General features: G+C 37.7%; 1 protein-coding gene and 1 pseudogene across 2 annotated transcripts in view; one reads left to right on the top strand and one right to left on the bottom strand.

Annotated features, from left to right (window-relative positions):
* Nucleotides 1-9971: 9971 nt before the first annotated feature.
* The window catches only part of SMARCA5 (SWI/SNF related, matrix associated, actin dependent regulator of chromatin, subfamily a, member 5), a 39741-nt gene continuing 32691 nt past the window's right edge, over nt 9972-17021 (bottom strand). Inside the window, exons 22-24 of the mRNA XM_053582190.1 lie at nt 16508-16720; nt 12014-12121; nt 9972-11209 (exon numbers count right to left, since the gene is read on the bottom strand). Of these exons, the coding sequence (XP_053438165.1) occupies nt 11144-11209; nt 12014-12121; nt 16508-16720 (387 nt within the window). The 3' untranslated portion in view covers nt 9972-11143. The remainder of the gene's footprint in view (nt 11210-12013; nt 12122-16507; nt 16721-17021) is intronic.
* Nucleotides 14147-16018, top strand: LOC128580083 (destrin-like; annotated as a pseudogene). Its single transcript, XR_008378441.1, has one exon. The product of XR_008378441.1 is annotated as a destrin-like (transcript).

Genomic DNA, 17021 nt, shown 5'->3' with positions numbered 1-17021 from the left:
TCAAGCATATACTGTTTTTGATTCTGCTCATTGAGCTTTTTACTTACTTCGAAGAAAAAATAAACTCCATGCATTTCATGGACTAGCTTCTTTCATTTAGCGTAATGTTATCAAGGTTTATCCACACTGTAGCACATATCAGTGCTTCATTCTTCTGCATGGCTAAATAATATTCCACTTCATGGATATAACATATTTTATTTATCCAATCATTCATTGATAAACATTTGAGTTGTTTCCACCTTGAGGTTATCATGAATAATGCTGTTAGGAACACTCACATACAAGTTTTTATGTCGACATAATGCTCTCATTTCTCTTGGGTAGATACCTGGACAGGAATTGGGAGATTATATAGTGACACTATGATTAATCTTTTAAGGAACTGTCTGATAGATAACCTTTTGTGGTTTTGTTAGTAACCACGTGTATTCAATACACATTGACTTCTGCAATGCCTCAATCCTCTGTCATTAAAGGATTTGCACAGCCAATAGGAAAAATATAGGACTGAGTATGTTCTAGTTTCTAGAAACCACATTTATAATATTACATTAGCAATTTAAGTTGAAAATTACAACCAAAAGAAATGTCTACTGTAGACTTTAAGACTAACAGTATCTTAAACTTCTTTAATTAAACTTTCAAATTTGGGCAGTGCCTGTGGCTCAAAGGAGTAGGGCGCCTGCCCCATATGCCAGAAGTGGCGGGTTCAAACCCAGCCCCAGCCAAAACTGCAAAAAAAAAAAAAAAAAAAAAATTCTACTGTAGGTTTGTGTTAAGAATATTTTATTATACTTCCTTAAAAATTGGTGATCTGTGTGGTGATTCTCTACTAACCAAAGACTTTAGTTCCAGAACTCCTCTTAACCTATCTTTCTAGAAATTAAGTAGTTTACTATTGACTTATTGTTCTTAATTGTTATATGATCTATTTGTCCTGTAAATGTTAAAATGCATGGAAAAAATATTTACTGATGTAAAAAAAATTAGTACCTTGGATTTGACAATGTAAGGATACTGTAGTTCTACAAGAAAACGAGACTGGAGTGTTTCACATTCTACCTTATTCCCTTACTGAGGATATTAATAAGCAGCCACATAGATGTCTCAAAGCAGATTGTAGATTGTACATTCCTAAAATATCTTCAGTACAAGAGAGAATAAGCCTTTGTCATGTAATTCTTTTGTGGCCAGTACCTAACACCATACCTGGCACACAGGAAGTATCCAAAGATTGTGCATAGATAAGAAAATAAAGTTCTTATTTCTAAGTGTATGATCAAAGTACTATTCTTCCTAAAACATTTCTGTCAGCTGGGGTAAGAAAATGGCAAGCACCCTTACAAGCATTTAACTGAAGAGTGCTTAATGAGGAGAGTATTGCAGAGGTAAGGGCAGGGTTAAGGGAACCAAGAAAGGATGTGGAATTACTGAAAGACCAACAGTAAGGAGGAGCCATTACCTGCACAAGTCCTGAAGAGCAGGGACTGAGTGGCGTGGCCAGTACCTGGGAAGAACCGCTGGAACCTTGTGAAGGGTCATCCCCTCAGTAGGAGCTGTAGGTGTGGGGGGGGGGGGGGCGGGGGGAGCTCAGCTCTCCACTCCTATATTCTGCTTTCTTGCCAACACCTCCCATTGACCAGACCCAATAGGGAGCTACAGGAAAAAGGAGCCCAGGGTATGTGGTCCCCCATGGTCACCTTGTGGGGCATCAGAGAAGCTGGGACAATGGACCTGGAAGTGATGGCTACACAATAACAACTCATAAGTGAACAATACAGATAATCTCTGTAGGATTTGGTAGTCCTGGTTCTGAAGAATCTCGGGTGACCATCATTACCAGGTGGTCTATATCAAATCTGATAGACAAAAGGAAAAATTAATGCATTGAAGTGAGGACTACAGGTTCTTCAACTGGTATAATCACTTTGGGATTGTCAGTAAACATCACAGAGCAGAACACTGATATAATCTATGGCAAAACACTGGGAACACATTTTACCCATTTTGCACAAATGTCTCTATTTCAGAGGGCCAAAGCAAATGTGTACATTGCAGAAACAGAGTTTCATTTGTCATCCTCCCACTGGTGCCCTAAGTGGTGTCTCTTCTCATGGATGATGACACATCTGCCACCAAAAACGGTACAAACCATCCTGCAGATTTCCCACAGAAGCTCTCATTTTTAGTCCTTTGCTCAGCCTCTGCACATCAGCCCTCTCAGCTAACAAATGCCAAAAGTACGATGCAGATGAATTCTGTAAGCCTCTTATTCTAGGTTACTTATTTCCCTGTAATCTGAAATCCTTTAGGAAGGATTTCAGTAATCTGGAAATTCTCTGAAACACTTTAATGCAACAAATGTAGAATGAACTAAAATAGAAAATTTGCATCATTAAAATAAGACAGGGTTCTTGCTCAGATCCCAGGGTTACATGTATTCTAGTCTGTTCTGCAGCCAGAGCTATCCTCAGTCTATACAGACATAAATTAAAAGAATGCATCTCCCATTTTCTATCTTATTGTAGGCCTGTAATCCTAAGTCTTCCAATGACTATTAGACAGGAACCTTCTGCTTGGCAGGGAGCACTAAAGATACCCTGACACTACACTGGTGGCTGATCGAGGCCCCCATCAGCAGTAATGGGGGACGTAGACTTCAGTCCTTTGTTCACTACCATGAAATCTATCATACTCAACATCATCTATTTCCAAGCTGAGTCAAGGGCACAGTGTATACCTCAAGTTGTCAGCACTAGTGGTGATGCAGGTCTTGAGGTTCTGAGTCAAATTATTACTGTAAACAAATAAGACAGTGAGTGGTGCTATCCCAAAAGGAAATCCCTCAGGCTCAGTAAGGAAAGGAAAAAATTATAACTACTCAAAACCTATGGAAGTTGGCCCATTTTACATTTGTTCTTCACCATTGAAATAATACTATGACTTTCCATTTGTGTAAAAAATCTAAGAGTACATTAAACCGGATTTGACGGTAGGGATTTTCTTTTTTTTTACATATTTTGTATTTTATTATAATGTAATAAAAAGAAACAAAAGGAAGATACATGGATTTATTTGTTTTAAACTTTCCAAGATATCACAAGTTTTTATAAATGTCAACTCCAGTCTCTAAACCCACAACAGTACTGAACAGTAAGTTCTCTCATTTATTTTGAGTTTACCATCAACCAGGAATTGTGTTAAGTGCTTTATACACGATTCTCGTTTAATTCTTACAACATTCCTATCCATTATGTATTTTTATCCCCAGGAAAAATAACAATTTTATAGATAATGAAACTGAGATTCCAAGAAATTAGGCATTTTGTAGCAGTGTCAGTAGCAGAGTCAGGATTGCAAATTAACCCATTCTAAAGCTCTAGTTCTCTCCAATTCACTCTGGTCCTCAATACTATATTGTGTAATAATAACAAATATAATAATATTCCCCAAGTATTATAAGATCTGTAAGTATCATCTAAAATGCTAGATAATAATTTTTAAAGATTATCAATATTGTCCTTATATTATCAGTATCAATATATTTCTAATGTATATTTAAATAAATTACATGTATATTGCATACACTACATAATACATGTAATACGTATATATAAGAAGTATTTTGAGGCTGCGTGCCCATAGCTCAGTGGTTAGGGGGCCAGCTAGAGTGGTCATGGTGTCAGAGATCAAAGTAAATTCAAATTCCGGGCTCATGCCATTCTCTTCCCTCTGCCTCCCAAGTAGGCAGGCACCCTCCATGAAGCCTGGCTAATTTTTCTATTTTCTTAGTAGAGACGGAGGTCTCAGTCTTGTTCAGGCTGGCCTTGAACACCTGAGTTCAAATGATCCACCCGCCTTGGCTTCCCAGAGTGCTAGGATGACAAGCATGAGCCACGGTGCCCAGCCCTCAAAGAATTTTAAATCAAAGGTAAAGGCACTTCCACACACAGAATGCATGCTTAGTGTCAGCATATGAAGTGGACAGCAACTTTTTAAAAGACAGAACACCCCATTCACGAGGTGGTCTGTGTTAAAAGGGCTGAGTAGGGTAGGGCTTCCAGAAGGTATAAGCCCCTGCAAACTACCCGGACCATAGGATCACATCAGTGCACACTTTGTGCGATATGATTTCCAGCCCTAATAAATGTTTTTCACTTGATCCAGACCCCCTCTCAGCTTTCCACAGCTGTCTTGCCATGGTAGGTAACAAATATTTTTGAACTTCCTCCTCTTTCTTTTCTCAAGGCATTCTAAGTACAAATCTATTGCATTTTTAAAAATAATTGTTAACAAATATGAAATAATTTCAGTATGCATGTGTTTGTGTGCATATGTGTGTGTTTATGATATTCAGTGTCCACAATTACATCTTCCTAAGGAAACAGAGGTCCTCAAACTTTTTAAACAGGGGGCCAGTTCATTGTCCCTCAGACCATTGGAGGGCTGGACTATAGTTTAAAAAAAAAAAACAACTATGAACAAATTCCTATGCACACTGCACATATCTTATTTTGAAGTAAAAAAACAAAACGGGAACAAATATAATCGCACCACCTCATGTGGCCCATGGGCCATAGTTGGAGGACCCCTGAAAGAAGTCCTAATCAGAGGGTCAGCTGAGTACATCCACTGAGGGCTTCCCATGTTTTTTCATCTTGTTGAAGCAACAAGAAACCAGACCTCTTTTGGGCAAGGAATTTTTGGAGAGAAATACATTATTAGATTATTATTAATCAATGTATCCAAGCCTTCGTCCTTTATAATATAGAAGTCAATAATTTACAGAGGTAATTGTGTCTATGACTTAGTTCCTTCATCTGCAAAATGAGAACATCTCCTTTGTTAAGACTGTTGGGAATAAATGTGATGGGTGCACACTAGTACTCATTAGGCATTCAGCAAACTGTAATTACTATTCCCTTTTTTATTCTTATTAGTCCTTAGTTAAGATTCTATATACCTGGTCTGATGACCCTGACTATTCCAATCTGACCAAAATAACTATAATGCTGAACATGGATGGTAGTGGGTGTTACCACAAAACCAAAGGCGTAAGTATGAGAAGAGAAGGGGGACCTCAGGGCCACGCCTCAGGCCACTGGAATAGCTGAAGGCACAGGTGAGACCCCCATTTTGCAGCCCTATTCCCAAGCTCTGCCCTTTGCAGGCTGCCTCCCTGTGTTCCAGGAATGCTCCAGGGCTCTCAGCCCTGATGGCACCAATGACCCGATGGCACCTATGTGGGAAACCACAAGTGCTCCAGTTTTCTGGACAAGAGCCAGCTCCACATCAAGCATGGCTTCACCAGGACACATGCCATGCACCCTGAAGTCCTTGGGCAGAGTGTCCCCTACCAGTACAGCACCTCTCTTATACCTCCTCGCACCCTCTGCCTTTACCAGATCCTCAAGCTAGAGGGCTGCCTCTGGGAATTGAGCAGTTATTGGAACATGTCCAAACTGCTGACTCAAAAGGGTGGCTCTATGGGCACTGAAGGTCAAATATGCTTCTGAGAAGAGGACTGAGGGACCAGGGGAAGATTTGGAACACAGTGGCAATCTATGTTCTTTCACTCGGGACAGAACAATACATTAAAGGCTCAGAGAATTTCTATGGGTGAGTGGCCCCCAGCTAACCCAACTAATTGGACAGGCAGTCCCAGAACTGAAATTCCAAATGGAAGTTTAGGCCCCAATGTAGTCACTCTCACCAGTTGCCTTACGTGGAGTTTACAAAATGCTTCCTTAACATGTTCTCATTTAATCCTCTATCATCCCATGTGAAGTACTTATTAACATCCCATAATGAGACCAAAACCATCTCTGAGTCACTCAGGTAACAAGGGGTAGAGCTAAGATTTGAACTCACATAATCTGACTCCCGATTCCACATTTCTTCCACATCTTGCCATAAAAATAGTGTGAACTAAAGTGCCTGCAAGTCTGCTGACGGGCACATACTCATAGCACATTGATAAGGAGTTAAACAAAGAATTGCAGAAGCTGAGGAAACTGAAGCGTGGGATGATTCAACTGAAACATACAAGCAAAAACACTTCCAAATGGTGAGCTCCCACTCAATTTCTGCAAATCATTTTTCCCAGCATCATACCGGGTGTGTTGGAGCTGAGGGTATGACTCTGCTCTCCTGACTGCTAGCCCAGTGCTCACCACATCTAACAAAGAATGATTTAAAAGATTTTTCCTAAAGCCTTTTAGACTTCTAATCCTTTTCCTTTAAGTTTAAAGTGAAGTATCTTTTCAAAAATATTACCTTGGGTACCTCTTTTTTTAATTTCAGATTAATATGAGGGTACAAATGTTAAGGTTACACTGGTTTTGTTTCTAAGGTAAAGTTCAAGTTTAGGTGAGCCCTTCACCTGGTGGTGTGCTGAACACCCTCACATTGTGCACATTAGGTGAGACCCTGCCACTGGATCACCCTTCCTCCTCCCCACTCTGCTCTCCCCACTCTCCTCTCCCTCTCACTAGACTATACTCATGTTTTTTCTTTCGTGTGGGTATATAGTTATTTATATATTGGATTCATATTAGTACTGAGTACATTGGATACTATTTTTTCCATTCTTGAGATAATTTATGCCAGCAGTTCTCAACCTGTAGGTCATGACCCACAGGAACTGTATTAAAGGGCTACAGCATTAGGAATGTTGAGAACAACTGCTTTATACTAAGAAGAATATGTTTCACCTAGGGTACCTCTTTAAAGCAATTTAACGGTAGTGTTCTAATGGGCTCAAGTGTAAAAGTAAAATGAGTAGCCATACCTGGTGCAGAAATATCACGGCTGAGATGTACCCAGGAGCATTACCGTGAGCCCAAAGCTTCCTTATATCCTCCTTTGGGAAAAATAAGCAGCAGGTTAGACAGCTGTAGGAGAGGGAAGGGACGGATGTGGAAAGCTTTGAAAATTACCTTCAACAATTTATTTATAATATAGTCAGGAATCAAATTTCTTAATGCCATTCTTTATTGGTTTTCTGGCCTCTAAAATGGAAAGATGAATTCTGCTCCTAAAATTATATCTGTTAGCAAATATCTAGGACAGAATATAACAAGTCAGACACCAAGCAGGGTCACCCATGCAATAGAAAAATGTGCTTGCAAGGTGTCAACATCAACCCATGATGTGCAATTGGAGTAATGGAAAAAGCAAAAGCAAAAAATAAACAAGCAAAAAACCCCCCAAAACGAAAAAAACAGGTGATTTGAACTGAGGGAGAGTTGCAAATAATTGAAGGGGGGCGGCACCTGTGGCTCGGTGGGTAGGGCACCAGCCCCATATACCGAGGGTGGAGGGTTTAAACCCGGTCCCAGCCAAACTGCAACAAAAAATGGCCCAGCCAAACTGCAACAAAAAAAAAAGGGCATTGTGGCGGGCACCTGTAGTCCCAGCTACTCGGGAGGCTGAGGCAAGAGAATTGCCTAAGCCCAGGAGTTGGAGTTTGCTGTGAGCTGTGTGACGACACCACGGCCCTCTACTGAGGGCAATTAAGTGAGACTCTGTCTCTACAAAAAAAAATAATAATTATTGAAGGGATGATTTATCTCCTGTTTAAGTCTTAATGCTAGAAGACCAAGGAGGTTTCCAGTCCATACTTAGGAAGATTCTAATCTTGTATTCTCACCTTTCAGGTGTTACACTGGCCCAGTCCTGCATGACTCCACGTGTGCCTCTTTGTCTCCTACATCTTTCACTCCTTGGCCATAGTTGGTAGCTGGTGGCACTCTGACCTAGTGGGAGCCACAGCCCACCTGTGTGTATGACACTGCCATCCTGTGGAGAGATAGGGTCTACAGCCCAGCAGAGTAAGAACTTCAAGGTAAGCTTGGAGAGACCTCTGTAAGGTGCCCAAAATCTCATCACATCACTTGAAACTATTCATTCACTTACCAAGCACCAGCCCCCAGTACTATACAGGTACAATGAGAAGGTCAATGTTGATTTTTGTAAAGGTTAGGTGCTGCTAGGAAGAAACTAAGTTCAGTCTTCTTTTGAAGGAACTCCCCATAATTTTTCTTAATTAAGAATGAGGAGAAAGGGCTGGGCACGGTCTAGACCTGTTCCCAAGTGGCCAGGATCATGAGCAACAGGACTAGAAATTATAGGTATGGATCCTAAGAACTACACCATGCCCATTTCGAGGGGCACATCTGGTCTCTTACTGCTGAGTTATACCGTATACTACTCTTGTTCCATGAGAGGACTTAGCAGGAACATTGTCATGATAGAGTACTCTCTGATGCTTTCCCCAAAACTACTTGAATTTCCGTATGCCTGGAGAGCTAAAGACATAAATTGCTGGAGGCTATGCACCAAGATTCAGATTCAGTGGACCAGAGTATTATTTGAAAATCTGTTTGTAATAAGTTCCCAGGTGCTGCGAGGGTTGCTGGTCCTAGGACCACAGTGGACCACTGATGCTCTGATATACTTCAAACACTGTAACTCAAACGCTGGCATATAAAACGTTGGCATAGAAAAACCTCTGGTAAACTGCATTATCAAAATTCAAGATAAAAAGATTTTCTCTGCAACACTATTAAATAATTTTCCACATCTATGTTAAAAAGGGGGGATCCATATTACCTTGATGACATCATGTTAATCTGAGTAACGTTCGTTGCAGCTATTAAGTTTCATTTTGCTTTGCTTTGGCAAAATAAAGTAGTGTTTTTCAAATTGCACTATGCATGTAAATCACCTTTGAGAATCTTATTAAAATACTGAATCTAATTCAGCAGGCTGGGCATGAGGCCTGAGAGTCTGCATTTCTAGCAAGCTCCCAGATGAAGGTTAAGAGCATATCGCAGTAGGCCCAGATTACCGTGCTCAGTTTTCAAAATGTATCTCAGGTAACACCTGTTAAAAATGAAACTTGCAGGGCTGAGTGATACCTGAGTCAAACACAGAAAAGAAAGTGGGTGCAGAAGAGGGAAACATGTATGGGTAAGACAGGAGAATGCCAGCCACTGTTTCTGCTGTCACGGTTGACTGTGAGCAGCAACTGCCCAGCCTTCAGCAGTGATTCTAAACTCTGGCTGCACAACAGGAATGTGTATTTTGCATTTTGCACTTGATTCAACCACTTCATACTTTTTCAACTCCTACAACTTGAATCCACTCAATGAATGAATTCTCACACAGAAATACTGAAAAATAAATAGTGTCAAATAGGTGAACAGTAGGTGTTATAAATGTCCCTTAAAATGTTACTACACCTAACCTGTCAATTACTCTAGGACATGCAAATCTTTAAAAGGAAGAAATTAATACAACAGTTTTTTAAAAATTATATATAATCATAGAGTCAAATAACACTATCAAGAATGGTTCTATTTGAGGAAATAAAAGTTATTTGAAACATATCAACAAATTGGTTAGCTGGTTAAGGTGAAAAGTATTACACTGACTGGTTTATAATCTTTTGCTATCACACTTAACTAGACACCTGAGCTCAAGGGATCCTTCCAAATGGCTAGGCTTACAGGTGTAAGCCACCACATCCAAGCCCTTTTTTCCAATTATTTCTTCCAATAATGAGGTCACAACTCTTAAAAATTAGTCTTCCTTTCATGAAAAAGGTAACCATTCCTCAACTTGTGCATACACTACAGCCTAGATCTTTAACTTTTTAAGAAGATAACATTATACAGAAGTTAATTTTCGGGGAGCAATGAATAAATTCAAATTACTCTACAGCTTGCCATAAACACTATTTTGCTTGACATTAAGGACAGTAATCCCACATTTCTGCCTACTAAATAGTATTAGTAATACTATGGAAATCAGCGTTTTAAAAAGACTCTCAATCACATGTGGGCAGATGAAAACAACTAGTAGAAAGCTGAGAATAAATCTATGTAAAGAGAAAAAAGACAGTATCCTAAGCAAAAAAGTGAATAAAAACCAAGAGAAGAAATGGAAAGAAAAGACCACTTTAAGGATTATAAAAGTTATATTTATTCACGATGCTACATTTATTGCATTCCCTTAGAAAAATGGAGAACTGTTTATGTACCCAATTTGCACATATAAAACTTTATACAAATTATGTGTAGCACATAAAGGCCTCTGGTACAGCTAAAATCCTGACACTACAACTTGGGTATTCCTGCTTCAAGGTTTCCAGTTTATCAAGTCTGTCCATACAAAACAAAAACTGGAATTATAGTCAGTTTTGCTGCTGACACTTAGAAGATATTTTAAAATATAATAAAATAAAATTTTCATTTATTCTAAAACTGAAAAATGCTATATGGTGGGAGGGAATACATTTGTTACCAATTTCATTTAACAATACAACAAATTCACACCTTATTTTGGCTGGGTCTTTCAAAATTAAAAAAAAAAAAAAAATTACCTTAGTTCCTACATTATCTAAGTTGTGGTTGCTTCAGAAGGTCATTTGTCAAAATATTTACCAAACATTAAAAAAAATAATAATAATATTCCTTTTACAAAATGGTACAGTAACACCTTAAGGAACCGGAAAATACTAAATGTCTTTGGCTATACAACTAAAAGGCCATTCTTCCAAAAGAGAATAGGGCATATTCACTTCAGAGCCATCTATAAAAACAGAAAGCATAACAGAAATATGCATAGAATTTATTATAACTTGTCTTGCCTTTTCCCCCCCCATTCTACCCTCACAATAAGGAGAATGCAATTTACATAATCTTTCCAGATGAGACGCAATAGCACTACAAAGAAAATACCCAAATTTCTGCAAAGGCAAAGTGAATTAAAACAATTATACAACTAAGTGAAGCGTTAAGAGACAACTGTTATTTGCAATTTTTTTTTGTAACTTGTTTGCTTTGATAAAGTCACAATCTTCACAAATGGAACTATAATAGAAAAATAAATCAAATGAAACATTTATTAATAAATGAAGCCTATTTTATTACTTCAAGTGTTAATGATAAAAAAATTTCAGCACAGCTGTTGCATTTAAAAAAGTGAAACTACATACTATGTTTCTAGCTCAGTAAACAGATGAACCTGATGTCTTTGAATGACAACAATTGAGCATGGTACAGTACATCTTAGGAAGACCCGTAAATTAAAGAACTACTGGTTTAAAGTTAGTGATTACAAAACAAAAATGTATTCAGAGTTTCAGCTTCTTTTTTCTTCCTCGACCATCAGGTGCTCCATCCATTTTACGTTTTTGTGTCTACAAATAAACAGAACGGTTACTTTTCTTGAAAAGTATAAATATAAACATAAAATATATTCACAGACATATATGGCACTTCAGTAATAACTTACACAGTAAGCATGAGATTTTTCTCTTAGACAATATATATATATTTGAAAACAAACTATCAAGCCTCCAAATATCCTATCTACTTATTTTACTTACACAGTAAAAATATTTAAAGCTAATAACAAAATAAGAACTGAGAATTAACAGTAGTAAATCAGTATGTCGAATAAACATGTCTTCCCAAAAGAAAGCAGTATTAAGAAGTATTTCTTTGAGTTTTTAAAAGGAAGTTACATAACTACCAGATATTATCTATAGATACTCATTTACTCATGACTTTATAAATTATTATTAAATGACAAAAGGACTTTTTTCCCTTAAAATGTTTATCTCCACATTGCTAAGACATAACTATAACAATAAATTGAGCTTCTAAGCTAAGTAAAGGTCATGAAACCACTTACTTTCCTAATATTCCTTAAATTTTTTTAAAATAACTTGTACTCCCAAAGAGAAGCTTACGCTCTTGGCAGTCACGAGATAGACTTTCACAAATCATCATATTATGGAATACCATCACGAAGTGATGATTTCCCCATATAATGCAATTAACTTCAATTTATGCTTTTATGTGATTCAAGACTGTTATTTATTAGAGAAAGAAAAGTAACACATCAATGATAGTCAACTAGTGTTCAAATACTTAAAAAGAAAAACGGTAAGAATTCCAATTTACATAACATACATATCTACGTATTCATTAATACTTACTGAAGGCTTTGGTCCTCGTTTCTTTTTCTCTGCCTTCTCCTTTTCTTCTAGTTCCATGTTTTCTCTTTCAATCAAGGTAATTAAGGTATTACATCTCCTCTGGAGCTCCTGAGTTACAGACATAGTAAACTTGTATTTTCAATCTACATGTTTAATGATTTCAATTTTAAAACAAAGGTATGTTGTAAGAGGGCAATATAAAATCAATCATATATCCCCAATAGATAAAAACAAGGAAAAGGAATACATTTTCACACACAATCCATGCTTTGAGGATTAAAAATAAGATACTTATACATAATGTTTTTACTCAATTCTTTAAAAACTTACTGTTGTTTTGAAGTAAATGATTTATGAAGTTTAAACACCTCATAAAACATGCAATACTGTAACACATGCTACATAACATCTCTGCCCAAAAACATCTGTGCCATTTATGTCCAAAACTTAAAAACATTAATAGTGGGCCAGGCTTTGGTTCACACATACAACCCTAGAACTTTGAGAGGGTGGGAGTTCAAGGCCAGTCCAGGCAATAATTGTGAGACTCCATTTCTAAAAAATAAGAAAAATTAGCTGGGCATGGTAGCACGTTCCTGCAGTACCAGCTACTAGGGAGGCTGGGGCAGGTGATCACATGAGCCCAGGAGCTTGAGGTTGCTATGAGCTATGATCATTCACTGCTCTCCAGCCTGAGCCATAAACCAAGACATTGTCTCTAAAAAAAACAAACAAATATACAAATTAATAGTGGACACATGAACATCAAAAACAATTATAATTTTTAAAGGCATGTATAATCTTTCCCTTCAAAGTATTATGATTAGAATTATGGTAGTCAATGTACTATCTGCCACCTTTCTCAATTTTAAAAAAATAACCCAATTTAAAAAAAATCTATTATGGTGAGTTCTATAGCTCATCTCTCTGTAGCAAACTACGCAGTCTCCAGAAAAAAATTTAAGTATAATCCTGAAATAGATAAGCCTGAAGGAAACATTAAGTTAAGTGTGTGTGCATCACAGCTGGCTAGCAACTCCTTCCTCAAAGAGCCAGTATTTTTTTTTTTTCTTTTTTTGGTTGAGACAGCGTGTTGGCTCTGGTGCCTACCCTACTGTACAGTGGTATCATCATACCTCACTGCAACCTCAAACTTCTGGGCTCAAGCAGTCTTCCTGCCTTAACTTGCCAAATGAGACTAGAGATGCCTGCCACCACACCTAGTAATTTTTCTTTTTGTATGGACAGGGGTCTCACTCTTGTTTAGGCTGGTCTCAAAACTCCTTGCCTCAATAGCAATCCTCCTGCCTCAGCCTTCCAAAGTGCTAGGATTACAAATGTGAGCCAATGTGCCAGCCTATTTGTTTTCCCCTCTAATAAGTGATAGTACTACACAAATAACCACAACAAAACCATTTTTAAAATACTACTTTGCAGAAAATACCATATAAGGCGTACAGAGATCTTCAATAGTATACAGAAATAGAAGGCAATATACTACATCAAAGTTCTGTTTCCTTTAATAGGTATAATGTGCCACACATATACATAATGTGTTACAGATATGCTAAGGCAGGAATATCCAATCTGTGGCCCACAGACCACATGTAGATTATTTGAGGACTGTTTTGCTCATTTGCAGTGTCAGATATCCCAGAAAGTATGCATGGACCTTTTCTTTTGCTCATTGGTTTTGGTTAGTATTTGTGTATTTAATGTGTGGTTCCAGACAACTCTTATTCTTTCAATGTGTGGCAGGGAAATAAATAGATTGGGCAGCCTGCCTAAGGTATAAATCCTCTTGGCACCTAAGCAAAGACTATTCTTCAATTATTTATCACCAAGAGGCCATATATATATTATCATTTTTTGTATGTCTTAACAAGAAACATGTTAGGAAATACTGTAGTACCAGTACTATACTGATAAATCAATATGACATTGTCTTGTTATAATCACTACAAAATTATTTCTTATTAATTATATAAATTTCACCTACTAGCCAGGCGAGGTGGCTCATGCTTGTAATCCTTGCACTCTGGGAGGCTGAGGCAGGTGGACCGCTTCAGCTCAAGAGTTCAAGACCAATCTGAGCAAGAACAAGATGCTATATCTAAAAAAAAAAAAAAAAAAAAAAAAAAACCCCAAAAAACTAGCCTGGCAATGTGGCAGGCACTAGTAGTCCCAGCTACCTGAGAGGCTGAGGCAAGAGAATCGCTTAAGCCCAAGAGTTTGAAATAGCTATGAGGTATAACACCTCGGCATACTACCAAGTGTGGTAAAGTGAGACTCTGTCTCAAAAAATAAATTAAGAAATAGTGCCTACTTAAAAAAGATACAAAATCAAACACATAGAATTGAATCGGTCTTTAACTGTATGTTTATACAATGTTTTCATCTTCAAAGTAGCTTTACATGCTAGTTTAGTACATTCCCCAAACTAGGTTGCCAGGCATTGTACCAGGTATCTGTAGTCCCAGCTACTTGGAGGCTCAGGCAAGAGAATTGCTTAAGCCCGAGAGTTCGAGATTGCTGTGAGCTATGACACCAGAACACTCTACTGAGGGTGACATTATAAGACTCTGTCTCAAAAAATAAATTTCCCAAACTAGGGTATCACAAAACAGTATTGATGTCTAGTTGAAAAAATTTTTCAGTGGTCAAATAAGAAAAAACTGCACACTATCCACTGTTTCGCAGAGCAATAATATACTTTAAATACAATGAGAAATCTTACTATGAATTATTTAAGCTTTGTTTTTCTCAGTATATCCCAAACTTACAACTACAGAATCTTTTCAGCATTATCATGATCCTGCAGAACACAAGCTGAAGTTCAAAGTTGGTGAAATAAGGAAAAAAAGAAGCAATCCATAAAAACTATAGACTTTTCTGAATTTGAGTTTTAGGTCATTAGAAATGAAAACCATGGTCAGAAACAGCCAGACATTGGGAATAAAAACAAAACCTAGTACTGACAAAAATAGTGTTTTACTACATTAAGCTATGTAAAAATAACCCAGATTCAGCAATCTGATATACAGGTGCCTGGATGCAAGCAGCAAATATTTTTCTTTACAGAAATGTGTTCATTTGCAAAACCAAACAGTTATCACATTCAGAAGCTAAAACTGATGGTGACATTTCCTCCCACTTAGAACCTGCAAAACTAGTCCTATCATATACAACATTAAGAGATGTGTAATATTAAAGTATGAAACCAATAAACTTTCTAAGCTATCCTTGATAATGGGTGTTTTAACTGTGGATGTGGTTTTTGTTTTCTAGGAAATTATTTAGACTATGATATTAAAAATACTACAACAAGCTCTCGGTCTCTGGGCCTGCTGCTGTGAAGAGGACGCTCTGCAGTCTCCGCGCCCGCCGTCTCCCTTTCCCAGTCCCTGCGACCACCGAGGCAAAGATGGCCTCAGGAGTGCAAGTTGCTAATGAAGTATGTCGCATTTTTTATGACATGAAAGTTACCAGAAGAAATCAAAAAAAGAAAGAAGGCTGTCATTTTTTTGTCTCAGTGCCGACAAAAAGTGCATCATTGTAGAAGAAGGGAAAGAGATCTTGGTTGGAGATATTGGTGTGACCATTACTGATCCTTTCAAGCATTTTGTGGGAATGCTTCCTGAAAAAGATTGTCACTATGCTTTGTATGATGCGAGCTTTGAAACCAAAGTCCAGAAAAGAAGAGTTCATGTTCTTTTTGTGGGCACCAGAACTAGCACCTCTGAAAAGTAAAATGATCTATGCAAGCTCCAAGGATGCAATCAAAAAGAAATTTCAATGCATAAAACATGAATGTCAAGCAAATGGGCCAGAAGACCTTATTGCGGCTTGTATTGCTGAAAAGCTAGGTGGGTCCTTAATTGTAGCCTTTGAAGGATGCCCTGTGTAGATCATCATTCAGTACCACAAATTGAAAGCTTCCATGTTTAATGTTATCCTCTTGCTATATAAATAAAGCAAAAATATATTTAGGCCAGGGTCTCACTGGGGGGGAACTATCTTGTCATCTTTTAGAGTAAACTATTCTATAAACATGTGCAAACAGCCCTAAATAAATCTAAAGTCTAAAGTTTAAAAAAAAAAAAAATACTACAACAAAAATCTGCTTCCTTGGCTTGGCGCCTGAAGCTCAGTGGTTAGGGTGCTGGCCACATACACCAAGGCAGGAGGGTTCAAACCTGGCCTGGGCCTGCTAAACAATGACAACTGCAACAAAAACAGCCAGGCATTGTGGCAGGCACCTGTAGTCCCAGCTACTTGGGAGGCTGAGGCAAGAGAACTGCTTAAGCCCAACAGTTAGAGGTTGCCGTGAGCTGTGATACCAAGGCACTCTACACAGGGTGATGAAGTGAGAGACTCTGCCTCAAAAAAAAAAAAAAAAAAAAAAAAAATCTGTTTCCAAGAGTTTTAAAAGTAACCTTAAGGAATATACTTACTGTGAACTCTTTTTATACAAAAAAAACCTTGAGCACTCACCATTGCAGTTCTGGACTTAAGAAACCAGTCAAATCTGAACTGAGGAGAGTTGCGAATACACTGCCGCAATTCATCATAAACATTTTCTTTGTCAAATCCAAGTTTATGAAGCATACAGATCAGAAAACGATCCTCTTCTTCAGTATAGTTTTTTCCTTTGTTAGTACCATATGATATTCTCAGCTGATGAAAAGGTGCTTTGTACCGTCCAATCTGTAAAAGTCAGATTTTATATTATACAAAATATAAACCCTATATAGTCAGTATTTCAAAGTCAGCTTTAGTATAATTAGCCATAAATGCTGCATTTCAAATACGAATATTCTATCCAGAACACTGTTTTATATAAGCTTTGCCCTAAAAAACCTTTATCGTCTTTATTATTAATATAAAAAGAAATACAGACTCAAAGTTTCTGATACTACTTAGTAGGGAGGTAATCCTAGTGTATTTGATTAAAATATCTGTCTAATACTAAGGTAAATTCTGTTCAGAACACTTAGGTTTGAAAATT

This window comes from Nycticebus coucang, chromosome 1 (genome assembly GCF_027406575.1).
Source record: "Nycticebus coucang isolate mNycCou1 chromosome 1, mNycCou1.pri, whole genome shotgun sequence".
Classification (NCBI taxonomy): Eukaryota; Metazoa; Chordata; class Mammalia; order Primates; family Lorisidae; genus Nycticebus; species Nycticebus coucang.
Note: the sequence above shows the minus strand (reverse complement) of the source record. Positions and strands in the feature narration are given on the sequence as shown.